The sequence below is a fragment of the Coffea arabica genome, chromosome 6e (genome assembly GCF_036785885.1).
Source record: "Coffea arabica cultivar ET-39 chromosome 6e, Coffea Arabica ET-39 HiFi, whole genome shotgun sequence".
Classification (NCBI taxonomy): domain Eukaryota; kingdom Viridiplantae; phylum Streptophyta; class Magnoliopsida; order Gentianales; family Rubiaceae; genus Coffea; species Coffea arabica.
Window position 1 is genome coordinate 11,811,707 of NC_092321.1, and position 14,934 is coordinate 11,826,640.

At 34.6% G+C, this 14,934-nt stretch overlaps 3 protein-coding genes across 7 annotated transcripts; 1 reads left to right on the forward strand and 2 right to left on the reverse strand.

The window, feature by feature from the left end:
• Window positions 1-419: 419 nt before the first annotated feature.
• On the reverse strand, window positions 420-5,609 carry LOC113691934 (cytochrome c oxidase subunit 6b-3). Its single transcript, XM_027210258.2, has 4 exons — window positions 5,469-5,609; window positions 2,344-2,432; window positions 1,386-1,467; window positions 420-720 (listed from the first exon to the last, which is right to left on the reverse strand). The coding sequence occupies exons 1-4, from the start codon at window positions 5,475-5,477 to the stop codon at window positions 667-669; spliced, it is 234 nt and encodes a 77-aa protein (XP_027066059.1). The 5' UTR covers window positions 5,478-5,609; the 3' UTR covers window positions 420-666.
• A 1,789-nt stretch (window positions 5,610-7,398) lies between these two features.
• LOC113692952 (tetraspanin-15-like) lies at window positions 7,399-8,876 on the forward strand. Its single transcript, XM_027211550.1, has 2 exons — window positions 7,399-8,118; window positions 8,547-8,876. The coding sequence occupies exons 1-2, from the start codon at window positions 7,399-7,401 to the stop codon at window positions 8,874-8,876; spliced, it is 1,050 nt and encodes a 349-aa protein (XP_027067351.1).
• A 700-nt stretch (window positions 8,877-9,576) lies between these two features.
• LOC113694738 (protein FLX-like 4) lies at window positions 9,577-13,467 on the reverse strand. Of its 5 annotated transcripts, none has more exons than XM_027213601.2 (5): window positions 13,265-13,467; window positions 12,460-12,533; window positions 10,699-11,322; window positions 10,158-10,297; window positions 9,577-10,064 (listed from the first exon to the last, which is right to left on the reverse strand). In XM_027213601.2, exons 3-5 carry the CDS (start codon window positions 11,235-11,237, stop codon window positions 9,799-9,801), a joined length of 945 nt encoding a protein of 314 aa, XP_027069402.1. In that variant the 5' UTR covers window positions 11,238-11,322; window positions 12,460-12,533; window positions 13,265-13,467; the 3' UTR covers window positions 9,577-9,798. The 5 variants fall into 5 exon arrangements, with proteins under 5 accessions (XP_027069402.1, XP_071911364.1, XP_027069400.1 ...); XM_072055263.1 differs by having other exon boundaries at window positions 12,460-12,552; XM_027213599.2 differs by having other exon boundaries at window positions 12,460-12,680.
• Between the last annotated feature and the right edge of the window lie 1,467 nt (window positions 13,468-14,934).

The window sequence follows — 14,934 nt, forward strand, 5'->3', positions numbered from 1 at the left end:
GCATTGCAAAGGAGACAAAAGAAAAACAAACAAATACTAATAATAATAATAATAATAATAGACTGAGCCCTTCTTCACTTTTAGTCCATTTTAAGAATTATTTTAATACTTAGCTTGATAAATCCTCAACTAATGTAAATCAATATAAGTATCATGGACCAATTCAAAGGAAGATAGGAAATTTCCGTTTTTTTTTTATTATTATTTCCTCAAATTGGATGACGGATATAAGAATTACTAAATAATGGGGTGGGGTGTTAGAAGAAAACCGTGAAAAAGTATGCCTCCTTTACTTAGGAGTTACATTTCATTTTGTCTGGTTAAGAGCTGTTCCTGACCTACTCCTGAGAGCTATGTAAGTAATTATTTGCAAAAAAAAATAATAATTTTTTTACAATTTGTACTTGCAACACAAACACTTTTCTCAATAAAGAAAGAAGAAACACACAGTGGAGCTGTCTATCAAAGTTCCAAAATAAAGTGATATGGACAAGCGTACAGAAGATTGGAAGGCCACGACAGGAACCTTAAACCCTTCCTTGTACAGTTGTTGTACATTGGAAATAAATACTACCTTATTGATCCATAATGCTGAAACAAAAACCCACAGATCAGCATCAGACAAAAGACATAATGCAGACATGAAGACCTAAAGCAGTTTCAAAATCAAAGAGGCCCTGGGAAAGTTCCATTCTCCCTCTGCTCGTTCCATCTCTCAACCTGTAGAAATATAGCAGAAACTAGTTAGAATAGGGGATTTGGTAGATGCATTCAAAACTATGGTAAAATAGTAGAATGTTATCATCCTATTGCATATGGTAAAATAGTAGTCAAAGACATTTATATAATAATAAACATAAAAAGTGGGAACGGTGGAAAGCCAATAAAAGACTATTGGTGTTGTACCGCTTGGTAATTCAAAAAGGCCATGCCCAATCACCCATTTAATATATCTATCTTCCTCAAACAACTAGAGGTTTTCCATACGTCATTACCATGTCAAAAACATAAAACGGGCTGCACAGAAATTCACATGAGAGTTGCAAGCAACTTCAAGCTCACAATCCAAAACTTACTCCGAAAGGAACTAAAACAGATAGTCAAACATAAAAGAAAAACCATAGCTGTTTTTGTTAATAACGATTAAGTTTTAACTATGATGTCATGCCACCACCCAATTCCTGTGTAACATAAAGGAGCAATAGTTTCCGATTGCAATGCCATCTCAAGCAGAATCACACATGAAATGGGACTTTTTATGAGGACAACAGTGCTCATATCTGACCTTTTGAAGAGGACTGCTGTCCCCCAAGCCTATGACAATCAATAACAACATTCAACAGGTAAAAGCAATTCTACATATATATACATATATACTTACTTACCCATTCACCAGGACAGAGGGACCTATAGTACTTGGCAAATTTTTCACATTCTCCAGAATCATCACCCTTGGCAGCCAAGCACCTGAAATCCAAAAAGGTGTTGAATCTGTGTAAACCAAATCATTATGATAGACCAACAAAAGCTTTACTGTGCTCTAGAGAGAAAACCAGGCAAGAGTAAAACCTATATCAAATGCATATTCAACCGATAGAAAATCATCTTGAGTACCAAGATATATATTTCTGTACTCACTCTTTTCTTTTTTCCCCCCAAACATCAAACCCTATTCATGAGCTTCTAGATTTAACATGTTAGGGAGTAGTAATCTAGTCAAGTAAAAATATTTTAACTTAACCAGGCACTTTCAAAAGATATTTGCCTAAAGGTTTCAGCCTACACCTTCTTAACAAACACAAAACTAACTTGAGATTTCTCTTTCAACAACTGAGGGCTAGAATCAAAACTACACATTAAATACTTATAATGCAACAATCAACTGGCCTTATAGATGATGGTACCAAGTATGATGCGATTTCTGTTTGCACCTTTACATCTAACCAAAAAAAAAAAAAAAATCACCCATGCATTTGAAAAAACTTCTACCATTGCGAATTTTGAATTTGGTCTAACTAAACCAACATTAGGGCATTAATACCGTCTCAAGACACCTAAAATGCAAAGATAAGTTCATCAATCAAAAACTCCATTTCAATGGTTTTACCGGAGTTGTTCCATGACACAGAAAAAAAATTGGTTTCTATGACACACTATTAAGCAATCAACAGCCACTCATATGTAACAAAGTTCAATGACCAGAAAAGCCTTATGCAGCCATAACTGATAGAGCATTTCCTTTTAAGATAATTGGTTTTATGGCATATTATTCAACAACCACTGGTCTGTAACTAGTCCACTACCCAGAGATGCCTCATGCAGCCAAAACTGATAGACCATTACCTGTGGAACTCAATGTAGCGTGTGAAACAGTGTCTAGTTTGATTAGTTGTTGGGAATCGGAAGTCAGCTGGTGCAGTCTTCAGTTCAATCTGACAATATTAGCATACAAATATTACTAAGAAGAGTGTAAGACAACTGTTCAACACTAAATTGCGTCTTCCGCTTTCTCATCATAAATCACACACTTAAATTCACTACATAAAATGAAAAGGAAAACTATCAAAAGTTCAGAGAAGCAAACATTGTCACTTTAGAAAAAAGGTAAAAAAGAAAAGTATTTTAACAAGTTACTTAATAGTTAAAATATTGAATAAGCATGTTTCCACTTAAGACGGCGTTCTCCTCCATCATGCTTAGATTTCATTGTAATATTCCCCAAGGCATCATATCCTACCAGAATTCCAATAGTTTCGAGGCAGGAGACATCCACAGCAAGAATACATAGTTTGACCCGATTGTAATTATGAGAAAAATCATGCTTTGCATGCTAAGAAGCTCTAGCCTAGGCACAGATAAAACATCTTTTCTCAGAATTAAAATTTCAACACATCATAATCATGAGATAGAAGACATTAAGAGTGTTCAGAACTAAGGCTTTCAACAAAACTGGATGCACTTCCATGCTTTTTTGAATAAGAATATCTAATTGATAAAGAAAGAATTTTTTGAACAGGCAACTTTCAAAGAATGAATCAATAAAATCACAACCTCAAGAAAACCTAATTCCTGCATATGACAGTTCTATTCTGAAATCAAAAAGAAGGAAAAAAAATTCACTCTTGAGGCTAAAGGACAGGCCCTCAGGCATTAAAGGTCAGACGAAAGAAAAATTGTTTGTGTCTATTGTGGCAAATGAAAAATACTTTAGCAGCAGACCTCACACACTCTGACATGAGATAAGCACCTCACACACTGTGAAATGAGATACTATTTGGCCCAAAGGACTAGAAATAAAAGTGCATTTACACAAAGGGCCAGCTATGGCTCCCTTTAGCTGTCAACAAGACTAGATAAAGAAAACATTTTACAATTGAGTCAAGAAAAGTAAACCACAATTTACGTTCTCTTTCTATAAACAACTATTTGGCTAAAAAAAATTAACAAATATAAACCACAACCAACATGCTCTATGATGAGCAACCATTTGGCCAAATAATTAATAAGTAGACCATCTGGAAATGAATAAAGCCTAGGTATCGGAACCAGTAACTTAAAAGAGCAGGCAAGGATATAGAGATCCCCAGAGTAATATTCCAAGAAGGTAGATTTCTTCTCTCAGTCTGTACTAAAGAAGAAAGTCTACTTCAATCCTTATATCACCATGAAAAGAGAAGGGGGAGTCAACACCAAACTATGTCACCTTATAGGGATTTTAGGCTGGATTTTGAATTTTAATCTGCTTAGTATCCTCATAGTCATGAGAGAACTTAAACTATGAAAGCTCTTGCTTGGCTATTGGAGAAAGTGGGAAAGAAGGCATTCTGTCTCTTGGTATGGAACCCCACATTCACCTGTAATCTGAAACATTTTCAAGTATGACAATTAAAATACAGAGCTTTGAGAGCATAGAGAACCAATATGGGATTAGCTACAACAACCCAATTTTCCATCAGCATTAGGAGTACACAATTCTTCCCTTCATGTATGGATACTCATAAGAAAATCTTCCTGACTTGATATATTATACAGATGGAACATTGGGGGCACCCGTGGATGGGGTTTTCTTGTTTTTTTCGTTGGGGGGGAGCACAAAGAAAAGAAGGAAAGAAATATTAAAAAGTTTACAAAGAGAAAGAAGGAAAACAAGTCTTTTAGTAATTTCCCATATCATATCTCAAATTCCAAACATCCACGTAGCAGGACATTTCCCTTTCCTCAATAAATTTACTATCAAAGGAAACCCAAACTAAATAAAGGCACAAACTTTTCTCTAAGAAAAACATAAAAGCAAATGTGCACAACATCCAACTAACTCTATGGTTTTGTTATAAAAACAACTCCATCATCCTTTCATACAGCTGCTTGCTTTCAACAAGAGTCCGTTCAGATTTGATAGCAATGTATTTCTTTACAAATACTTTGCTTTTAGGCCTCACTAGGTTTAAACTTTTCAGAAAAGCTATACCAACAATCACTTTTTAATACCTCTCAATATCAGCAAAATTCAGTACATTTCACGTTAAAAGAAAGCACTGCACCTTTTCTGAAGCTGTCTATTTATACTTCCCCTACAATCATTGGAAATTTATTCTACCATGAAATTAAACCCCTAGCACTCCAAAATGGTTCTTGACAACAAGAAATTTGGGCTCATCTCTCACCAAGGCTTGACAAGGCACAATATGGCAATCCAATCCCAAAAATTCCAACTTTCTCGAAAAAACTAAATAAAAATCCACTGCTTGACGTAATACTGGCTATTGAAAGATAACACTTCAACAAGAACATCTACTGAATATCTTTCCAACAAGAAGCTGAAAACCCACGATCATATATTGCATAAAAGCTAACATCTTGTTGAAATTCCTAACCACACCCATCTTAGAAGCAACTATACCATAGCTGCAACTTTGCCCCCTGGTAGGCATGAATGCCAACCATCATTTGCTTTTCCTCTTTAATTCTGAACCATATAAGTTCTATAACTAGATTCAAAACCAATTTCTTCTGTGTTAAAACTGAATGCCAACACCGCACTCTTTTAGTTCCCAATTTAAAATACCCATTAACCAATGCCTTTTACTGATTAATTCAACCATAAATCTCCATAAAATCATTCATTTCTTGGATCTCTTGCACATTGTTTTATACTAGCTTTTCACCCCGAATTTCCTTCACACTTAAACCATATTTTCACAATGTTCTGCCAATAAAATACATGCAAAGATAACAGAAAATACATTGACTGAGTGGGATATATATACATAACCACGTTGTATGAGTCCATTGTGTACAGAACCGGCAATTGAATCAAATCATTAACAGATCACATAAAAAGGATAATGTACATAATCTCATCAGCAATCAATTAAGACGAAATTGAAACCACAATAAAACAAAGGTAGAAAATCATAGACTAAAATCCCTTAAAAATTAATGGATTAATTTCATTAATTTCAGTTTACCTCAGCCATTTGACGAGACGGGATCGATCGAAAATGATGTGAAAATGAGACAGAGCACTTTCTTCTGGTCGGCGGGAGAGAGTGTTGGAAACTAAAATTGTTCACGTTTTGTTTCAGTGATTAGTAGTTGTAGAATTAGCTTAGATTAGTTTGCAACCCTTAATATTTTCTTAGTTTTTACTGTTCACCCTTCACCTTTTAGTTTTTGACACATAGCCCCCAACTGTCTTACAAAAGCTCTGGTAAAAATTTTTTTTTTTTTCCCAAAATAAGATTACATATACCTTACAACTGCAAGATCAGTACAACAAATTAGTTGTCATTTAATTTAGAGAAATGCCAAACTAGAAATAGAGCAATCTCATAATTAACTTGTATACAACTTATACACTTAATTTAATTTAATGGAAAAGGCATTCTTCATGCGTTTGTTCAAGAAAAGTAAATCATTAGGGAAAAGAGCAAAAAGAAAATGAGAAGGCAAAGGTGATTTATGCATTATTCCTTGGTTGGCAGTTTTTTTTTTTTTTTAAGTCACAAGTATATAAGTAGAATTTTCAAAACTATGACAAACGGGTCATATTGAATCTCTTGCTCCCAATTTATGCATAGGAAAATAGTTCTTGAAATACAGTTAGCTCCAAATATAGTAGGGACTAATGAGCGCTGATTTTAAATGTAAGGGAATAAGTGGTTAAGAAAAATTAAGACTACGCGTGGGTAAAAATTGAAGATATATTAGAAGTATCAACCAAACGTGTTTATTTTGCATGTTGGAGATACACAACTCTAGACTTTTTAGCCAATTTCCTAATGTGTGGATTTTTTGGTATGAAGTTATAAGGATGGGAAAATTTGGAGATTAGTTATTGTTTTTGATAATTGATGAACAACAAAAAGGTAAAAGAGTGATAAACCACATAAATATGAGGAAATTATAATGGTAAACGCAAAATTAGGAGGAAAACTTATAATTCAGCTTTCTCTGATCAATTAACTGTCTATTTTAGGTAGCATATCTTTTATTCTTGCTCCCACAAAAAAAAATTTTTTTTGTTGTAGAATAGCTCTAATTCTCATTACTTAAATCTTGCCAAATCCCTATAACACATATATTTAAAATATCATACCTCTATACTTTTTCTCATAAGTTGTAATGATATACCTCTTCGAGTATTCCTATCTTCCACATGTTTAGGTGAAATTTCTCTGATAGGCTTCGGCTTTCCCCGTTTAATAGGTCTCCATATTTAAGAGGAAGTTTGGGTTTTATGTTGTTAGAATTTCAATTTTTGCTATTCATTCTCTTAAAAGAACTTAAATAACCTATTAACGATAATTTTTAATGCTTTTAGTTTACAAGAAGATGATAGCTAACAAGTAGCAGCATGTTCTTCAACTAATGATCAAATTACGAGACAGTGATACTTTATTACAAGGTACTACTACATAAGTAGATGTGTTATTGCTGTTTCTAAAAATTGATATGGAGTTCAGGTTAGTGAAACCCTGTACGTCTGTCCACCGATGCAAAAGTTCAAAGGTGTCTCTAAACCAGAGTTTTCTTTTGTACACTCTCTCTTTTTTCTTCTGATCAATAAAAGCATGAAAGTTTACGTGTAAAAAAAAAGTTTTTATTACATGTCAAATATCTTTATGATGAGTAAACCCGACATGCTTATTTACTCATCCCCAAACTACCAATCCTAAAATGTCTCAACCCCCGAAAAATTGCAGTTGAATTCGCATCACCTAAAAAATAGTAGACAGCCTCTTTCGTGCACGTTGACTGACTAAGTAAAATGCTAAAAGAGAGAGAAAAGGAAGAAATGTTCAACAGAGTCCAGTAATAATACTTCATAAAACCACTTTCATTGATTTGTAAACCATCTTGGAAAGACCATTGTTGTTCCATACTGCATATTTGCTCATGGCTGAGAATTCTGCTCCCCCAGAAGAAGTTGTAGTGCCTGTTCCAGAAGAAAAAAATGAAGCCAAAGAAAAAGAAGTCGCAGTGACTATTCCTGAAGCAAAAAATGAAGCCGAAGAAAAAGAAGTTGCAGTGCTTATTTCTGAAGCAAAAAATGAAGCCAAAGAAAAAGAAGCTAAAGAAATCCCTGATGATACTACCACCACTGCTGCTGCTGCCACTACTAATACTAGTGTGGCAGCTAAAACAGATAAAATGAAGATTATTGTGCTTTCATTAACCGTACTTTCATTTCTTCTTTCCTTCCCAATCCTCTTTTCAATCGCTTGGTTGCTATACTTGAGACAATATGACTGTGAAAACCTTCTTGACTTGCCAAAGTTACAACTTGTGATTGTCATTGGTCTAGCAATTGTCTTCTTTGTGAGCAACTTTGTAGTGAAATTTGGAAGCCGGTTTCCTATGCTTGGACTTCTCTTAGTTGTGGTGCCACTGATTTTGATGCTGATTGTTGGTCTTGGACTTGAGGGTGCTTTTGACATGGAAGCTCGTACCATACCCGGTACTCCTAGATGGCTTGAGTTCAGGGTGGATAATGACTACAATTGGAAGGATATCAAATCCTGCTTGTATGCTACAACGACATGTAGAGAGTTGGCGTTAAGGTCTTATACCACCAAATCCTTTGACTTCACAGCAAGCAAATTATCATCGATTGAGGTACTAAGCTAATAAAAATGTCACATGAAATAGTATACGTGTGCTTGAGTAGACATTACAGACAAAGAATTTTTTTGCTGGTCGAATATATATATAGGTATATGTAAAATATAAATCACTAGTTTTGCATATGGCATATCCTAAAAACATGTTGAATGCTATTGGCTTAGTATTGGCTTAGTATTCTACATTAGCAGAATACTTCTTTTTCAATGGTTCATACACATGTTATTAGGCAGTGTTTGATACTTTAATTCAACCAACAACTTAAAAAAAAAAAAAATTATGATCGAATTTTTTTCAATAAATAGTGTGCTTAGTTTGAGTGATTTGTGTTTTCTTTGGTCATATCACTTCTACAATTGCACCTCTATTTACATTTTACATTTACTCACTGGACTATTTTTTACATTGGCGCAATTGTCTAGTCTGGTTGTTGTCTGCCGCCAACAAGCTGTGGAATGGAATACGTGAATGCCACATTCTGGAGGAAAGAAGATTCAACACTGGATTCGTCTAACCCATTGGAAAGGGATTGTGATCTATGGAAGAATGATGAAACCATTTTGTGCTACAACTGCCAAGCCTGTAAAGATGGATTTCTCAAACCATTACTTGGTAAATGGCAGAACATTGGGACCTTCCTCATTGTCATGGCTGCTCTGCTTTCAGCCTCGCATCTGTTGCTTTTTATTTCTACAATGTTGGAGCAACTTCGAGGATACCATAAAAGCAAATTAATCGCACTTTCATTTTAACTGACTAAGAGTTATTAGATGAGGTTTTGGATTTGCAAGCTATTTCATCCTTTGTTCTTGACTTTGTTGTACGTCTTTTTCGTGTATAATCGGGAACATCTTTGATGCTATGGTCATCCTCTGACAAAAGCAGAAGTTACCATTTTTTTCATGCTATCAAGCTCTTCTTTGATTGTCATATGGGCAAAAGTATGTTTTGGTTTATATACCACGAATTTTTAAGGAGTAGTAAGTTGTCATTTCTGGAACTCCAAAATCTTGGTTTCATCAGGCAAATCACACTGACTAATTAGGAGTGGTCAGTTATAAAACCTCCACCATTAGGTGCCAATGCGACAAATTTGTTTTATCATACACAAGCCAATTATCCTTATTAAGCTTTACCAAAACCAAAACTCTCCACCTCCCATCCTGAATTCATGCACGGTGCAGACTAGGATGAAACAAGATGCAAGGAAAACCACAGGATTGAAGAGACTGCATCTCTTCTGAGTATTCAATGACATGAATATCAGCATCCATGGGCGTCTCTTGATTGATAAGCACTTTCTTCAAGGTGATTAATATATTCCTTGCTATTTTCCAATCCCAAACCTTATTATGCCCCAACCTAACTCCAAGAGAGGGAGACCAAGCGGGAGAATAGAAGGGAGGAGACATAAGTCAAAATAAACTACACAAACATATCTGGACTGCAAAAGGACAATAAAAGAGGAAAGCTATATTATACAGAAGCTAACAACATGCTACAATTCTTGTAGTAAAATTTGGCTAAAGCCATGAAACAGGTTACGATAACTTACAAGGAATTCTCAGAGCTAACGAGTACAAGCCTACAAGCTAGTATTTGGTAAATCATCAACACAAGATTCTACTAAGTTGCATACGAAGGGACCCCAGGATCCAGTTTTGGCTGATACATTCACCTCCGAGCATGCGAGGCATCATATGTTCCCGTCCATGAAGGATTCCCAGCAGCACCAGTAACAGCTCCTGCTACAGCTCCAACTCCATCAGGAGCACCTGCAGTGATGGAACCACCATACGGGATCATTCCCGGGGATATAGGCCCAGCACCCATCGGAACAGCAGGTCTTCCATAATTATCAACATATCCACCACTACCATGTACAGCAGGTGGGTAGAATGTATGTGGATTGATGTTGGGTCCACCATACGTGTAGGGAGCTACACAGACAGCAAGCATTATTGCCTAAAGGGATCACATTGGAACTTGAGAAAATAATAACTTGAGAGGATTTCAAAAAACAAACTTGCTACCATGTGCTCTCTTCTCGACACTGAACACCTCGGCACGCAATCTTTCCAGTTCTCCATGCATGCCCACCATTTCCTTCTCCATGATTCGCATTTTTTCCACTTTTGCTATGTTTAAACCTTTTTCGTACTCAAATGTCATTCTTTTGCCCCAAAAGAAAGAAATTTGAATTAAATGCTTGCACTAATATCAGTTAATGGGTGATACCGACCAGAATAAGAAAGCCCAATATGTAGTAATCAGAAGCAACATTACTTTCCTGTTCACCAGAAAATTATTTATAAAACACACACATATCAAGCGCAAAGCAACAGTTTCCAAATCTAAAAAGAGATGCAGGGTGAAAAGCACAAGTGATTGTTTCCACACTTTTCCTGTTACTAACAAGGATAAATCACGTTTCGAACTGAAATTAAGCTTTACCACAAAACATAGCATCAAGGATTTCTTAGTCCATAACACGTAAAGAAAAGCTCAGAAGTGAATGTTTCATCTCATCAAAAAGATGATATTAAAACAATATGAACAGTTGACTCCACTCACCGTAACCTTTGATGTTCTTTCCTTAAACTATCGAGTTCAGTATTCATTTCCGGTAATTTTTTGACATCAGCACGGGCTTTCTCCAGCTCCTGACTGGCCTTTTGTATTTGAGCAGTCAGCTCTTTTCTAGCTAATGCCAGGCTCCGTGCCTCAGAATGTGCTTGCTGCAAGTCCTTCTTTACACTCTCACCAGCTCTGATGTCAACTTCCATTTTTGCTATCTTTTCCAATAATACACGAATCTGGATATCACTCTCAGTCTGCATGCTTCTAATATGATCTGCAAGCTTCTGCATTTCTTGCTGAGCAGCAACAAGATCCTGCCTCAAAGCCCCATGGGAGGCTGCCAACCTATGATTATCCACAGCAAGCTGCTCAATTTCCGCTGCCTGAACAGCCAATCTACTATCTAAAAGCTCAGGAGGAGGAAGTGGTTCCATCGGACGATGGCCAGCAGGCAATGCACCATGATGAATGAAAGCAGGACCTGGTACAGAACGTCCTTCATGTGCTGATGGTATGTGTTTTCTCGAAGTCATTGGATTAAAAAAAAGCCTCCTCAAGTAAGGGAGGCAAAGTATAACTTTCTCCCCGAGACTATGTAGGATAAATTACCTGCAATATCTTTAGAAGATGAACAATAAGAAAAAGTAAGAATCTCTTCCAGGTTCCATCTAGAGAGAGAAACACTTAAAGATGTACCCAAAAAGCAAGAAGCAGATACAGGAGAGTACAAATTATTCAGCTATTCGAACATGCATCATAGGACAAAGTGCACTTGAACTCATGGAGAATAATTTGGAATTCATATTTTAGTACACAAATTGAAGTATTGAATAAAAACTTTAAATAAAATCAACAACAACAACTAAAGAAATTAAACTACCATTGGCCAATATCTCATCTATTAGGTCAACATCAGACAAACAAGCATCATTTACTGGGATTAGGCAAAAGAACGTTGTAGTGCCAACTATAATCATAAATCAGAGTCAAATCATTCTGATTGTATAGAAAATTTTCCTACCAAAGTAACCAAGCCAGATGCCTTTTTCTTCCACGATAAGCTGACCAGACAAGAAAGCAGATCCGTAATCATTTTCAAACTCAGAAATCACACAAAAATTCTTCCTTCTGTGTCCTAGTACAGTTAAGGCCTGGGATTCCTGAGCATACTTTCAGAGACAACCATTTTGGAACAACTATGTAGTCTCTTTTTTGGGTGGAGAATCAAGCCATTTAAAGAATCACCCCAACAAATCAGCATTTTCCCCACTGAGAAGTTGTTCGGTGATACTGTTAATTTAACAATTAGAATTCCAAGTTCTTTCCTGAGAATCAATAATTAGCATGGTCAAAACTCCATTATCTAGTATTTGTCCTATTACATGACAAGAAGTCCACCTAAATGAGCATAAGGATCTAGGCATTGAGCTCAGGATCTAGGCATTGAGCATTCTCCACCCTCATCGAAGTTCATAATAATCAAGAAGTTACCATCACCATTATTGCATGATGATATAGTGTCTATGGAAATTTTTGCATTGTAGAAGTAACAAAGAAACGTTAAAGAAAATCACAAACTCTCTCTTTCAACGACTATTAATCATCATTTGTCACAAGATAGCAAGTAGCACATTAAAGCATGCCTCAAGCGTCATTAACATGTTAATATTCAGAAAGTTTTAATATGTTGATTATATGTTCAACACATGCAGTGTAAAGATCCATATCCTACAATGAACCAGAATTTAAACGTACCATTTATAAAAGTTGCCACGTTTCACACATCGGCATCTATGAAGCCTAGTTGCCATGCTTCACACACTGCCATCCTGCTTTTAGCACACGATTCTACATTACCACAATTTCTTATTACCTAGACTTCTCAATGGCACTTCCTAAAGATAGTCAAAATATTTAAGATCGAACTTCGCTCATATTTCCCCGTAATCTGAATTTGTATCATGCTTCCCAATAACCTAAAAGCAACCCAAAAAACGTTTCAAAAAAATCATAACTTTATCCACAGTGTCCTGCTTTTCACGAAATTATGCATCACCAGTATTCCCTAAATTTTTTTCCAAGAGCCCAGTGAAAAAGCTTAACATTGAAGATACCTCATACTTTCCTATAATCTAAGAACAACAGAAAATAATAATACAACAAAAAACAAAACAAAAAAATGAAAAAATGAAAAAAAAAGGATCAAAACTGTATGTTTCTTGTGCTCCTCCTCTAATTTCAAACCAAAGCCACAATTGCAAATGATCAAGATATGCCTATTTCACAGAAGGATGCAGCAAAAAGCTGCTGTCTCTCCTGAGCAGTACTCCTTCCGCATGCATAACCAATCAATGATTAATGCAACACAAACCCACGTAAAAATCTCCTGTTAAGGCTAAAATCAAGTGTCCCTTTTCCTTTTGCCATTAGAATGACAATTTTACGCTAAAGAAACAAGAATTGAACCCTGAACCATGAAAATTTTTTTCAAGACAAATTTTGGTTTCTTTAAGCAAATCGAAACAAGCCCAGATAAAGAAAACTGAAAGTAAGTAATTACCTGTTCTCAAGACTGATAAATCGGAGGGTTCACTCCAACCAGAGCTCATGAATTGGGAAAAATTGCAGCATTAGGAACCCACTCTCGTGGAGCCATGCCCATCATCTAATTGCACTCAAATCGTGGACTCGGGTCACCCAATTGTGGGCTTTTCTAACTCAAAACACCTATGGCCTTTCAAGGGATAATTAAACAGAGGGCAGGAACAGCCCAATAGGTGTTGGGTTGACGAACCCTGGAGTGTATTAAGAGTGGAAAGTAAAGAAATAGGTGTCATAAAATTTTGCAGTTTTTATTATTATCTTCTAGAGCCCTATAATTTTTTAAAAAAAAAAAAAATTTCCAACAGGGGAGGATGGGACCTAAGAAGCTGTGTAAGAGTAAGGGGATTTGAATTCAGAACTTCTAATTATAAGATGGAAGTGGAATATTTTTTAATTTGGGTTAATACATAATAATAATCCAATTTTTTGGATAGTTAATTTGTTCTTCTTTTTTTTTTTAGTTAAGTTTTTCTTACATTACACATTCTATTGGAAGGTACTTGTAAACTTTTACTTTTACAAAAATGTTTTCCTCCTATTGCCATTCCTGTTTGTGGACTAAAAAGTCAAAACCAAACGAATTGATATTGGAAAAACACTCTAGTAAGAGGATCATGAGAACATATGGAAGATACTCATTCCGTCTCATTTTGATAATCTTATTTTCCTTTTTCATCTGTCCTAAATTATAGTCCATTTTCTAATTGAAGAATGTAGTTATCTTTTAATTTCTCTAAAATACCCTTAGTCAATGTAGGTTGTTATTAGTATAAACTACCTTATTTAACATAGATTGTTAACCTACCCCATATAATACATTTAGATTTAATGTGAAATAATATAAAATGAGGATTCATTCTTTCTTGACCATCAATTCAAGTTTTCATGAATAATTAATATAAAGTTGTACTTTATTTAATGTAAGGGTATTTTAGGAAAATAGCAACCTAATTTTGTTTTTCCAACAAAGTTAACTGCTTTTTCTTAAATTGTGTGAAAGAAAAACTAGAACTATCAAAATGGGACAGAGGAAGTAATATTTTTAAACTAAGGCTCATAAAAACTATGGCTCCGTTTGGATTACCTGTTTTTGGGGTTGTTTTTCAAAAACAGCACTGTAGTATTTCGTTTTTGAAATACAAGTCCGTTTGGATTAGTTGTTTTTGAGATTGTTTTTCAAAAACTATATGAAAAACTTTTACTGTAGATGTTTTTTGGATTATTTTTAGAGATATTTTTAAAACATATTTTGGGTATTTTTATAATTTATAATTTTTATAATTTTATTTTTATATACATTTATGCATTTATAATACATTTATAAATATTTATAAATAAATATATTTATATATTCGCTAAAAAATATATAAATGTATTATATTATATATAATACATAATATAAATATATTTATAAATGTATAAGTGTATATTATTATAAATGTATAAATTATAAATGAATATTATATAAATGTATAAATTATAAGTTATAATTTTTATATTTTTATATAAATATACATTTATGCATTTATAAATAAATATATTTATATATTTATATAAAAATATATTATAAATTTATTGTATTATATATAATACATAATATAAATATATTTATAAATGTATAAGTGT

Bases quoted from the DNA above. Each gene is read 5' to 3' on its own strand.
- LOC113692952 (XM_027211550.1), top strand. From the start codon at position 7,399: ATGGCTGAGAATTCTGCTCCCCCAGAAGAAGTTGTAGTGCCTGTTCCA. The intron at 8,119-8,546 runs GTACTAAGCTAA...GCAATTGTCTAG, and splicing joins GCAAATTATCATCGATTGAG to TCTGGTTGTTGTCTGCCGCC.
- LOC113691934 (XM_027210258.2), bottom strand. The intron at 1,468-2,343 runs GTAATGGTCTAT...TTTGGATTTCAG, and splicing joins CGCTACATTGAGTTCCACAG to GTGCTTGGCTGCCAAGGGTG. The intron at 721-1,385 runs GTAAGTAAGTAT...ATATTTCTACAG, and splicing joins CCCTCTGTCCTGGTGAATGG to GTTGAGAGATGGAACGAGCA.
- LOC113694738 (XM_027213602.2), bottom strand. From the start codon at position 11,237: ATGACTTCGAGAAAACACATACCATCAGCACATGAAGGACGTTCTGTA. The intron at 10,298-10,698 runs GTGAGTGGAGTC...TTGGGGCAAAAG, and splicing joins AAAGAACATCAAAGGTTACG to AATGACATTTGAGTACGAAA. The intron at 10,065-10,157 runs GTAGCAAGTTTG...CTGTCTGTGTAG, and splicing joins TGTCGAGAAGAGAGCACATG to CTCCCTACACGTATGGTGGA.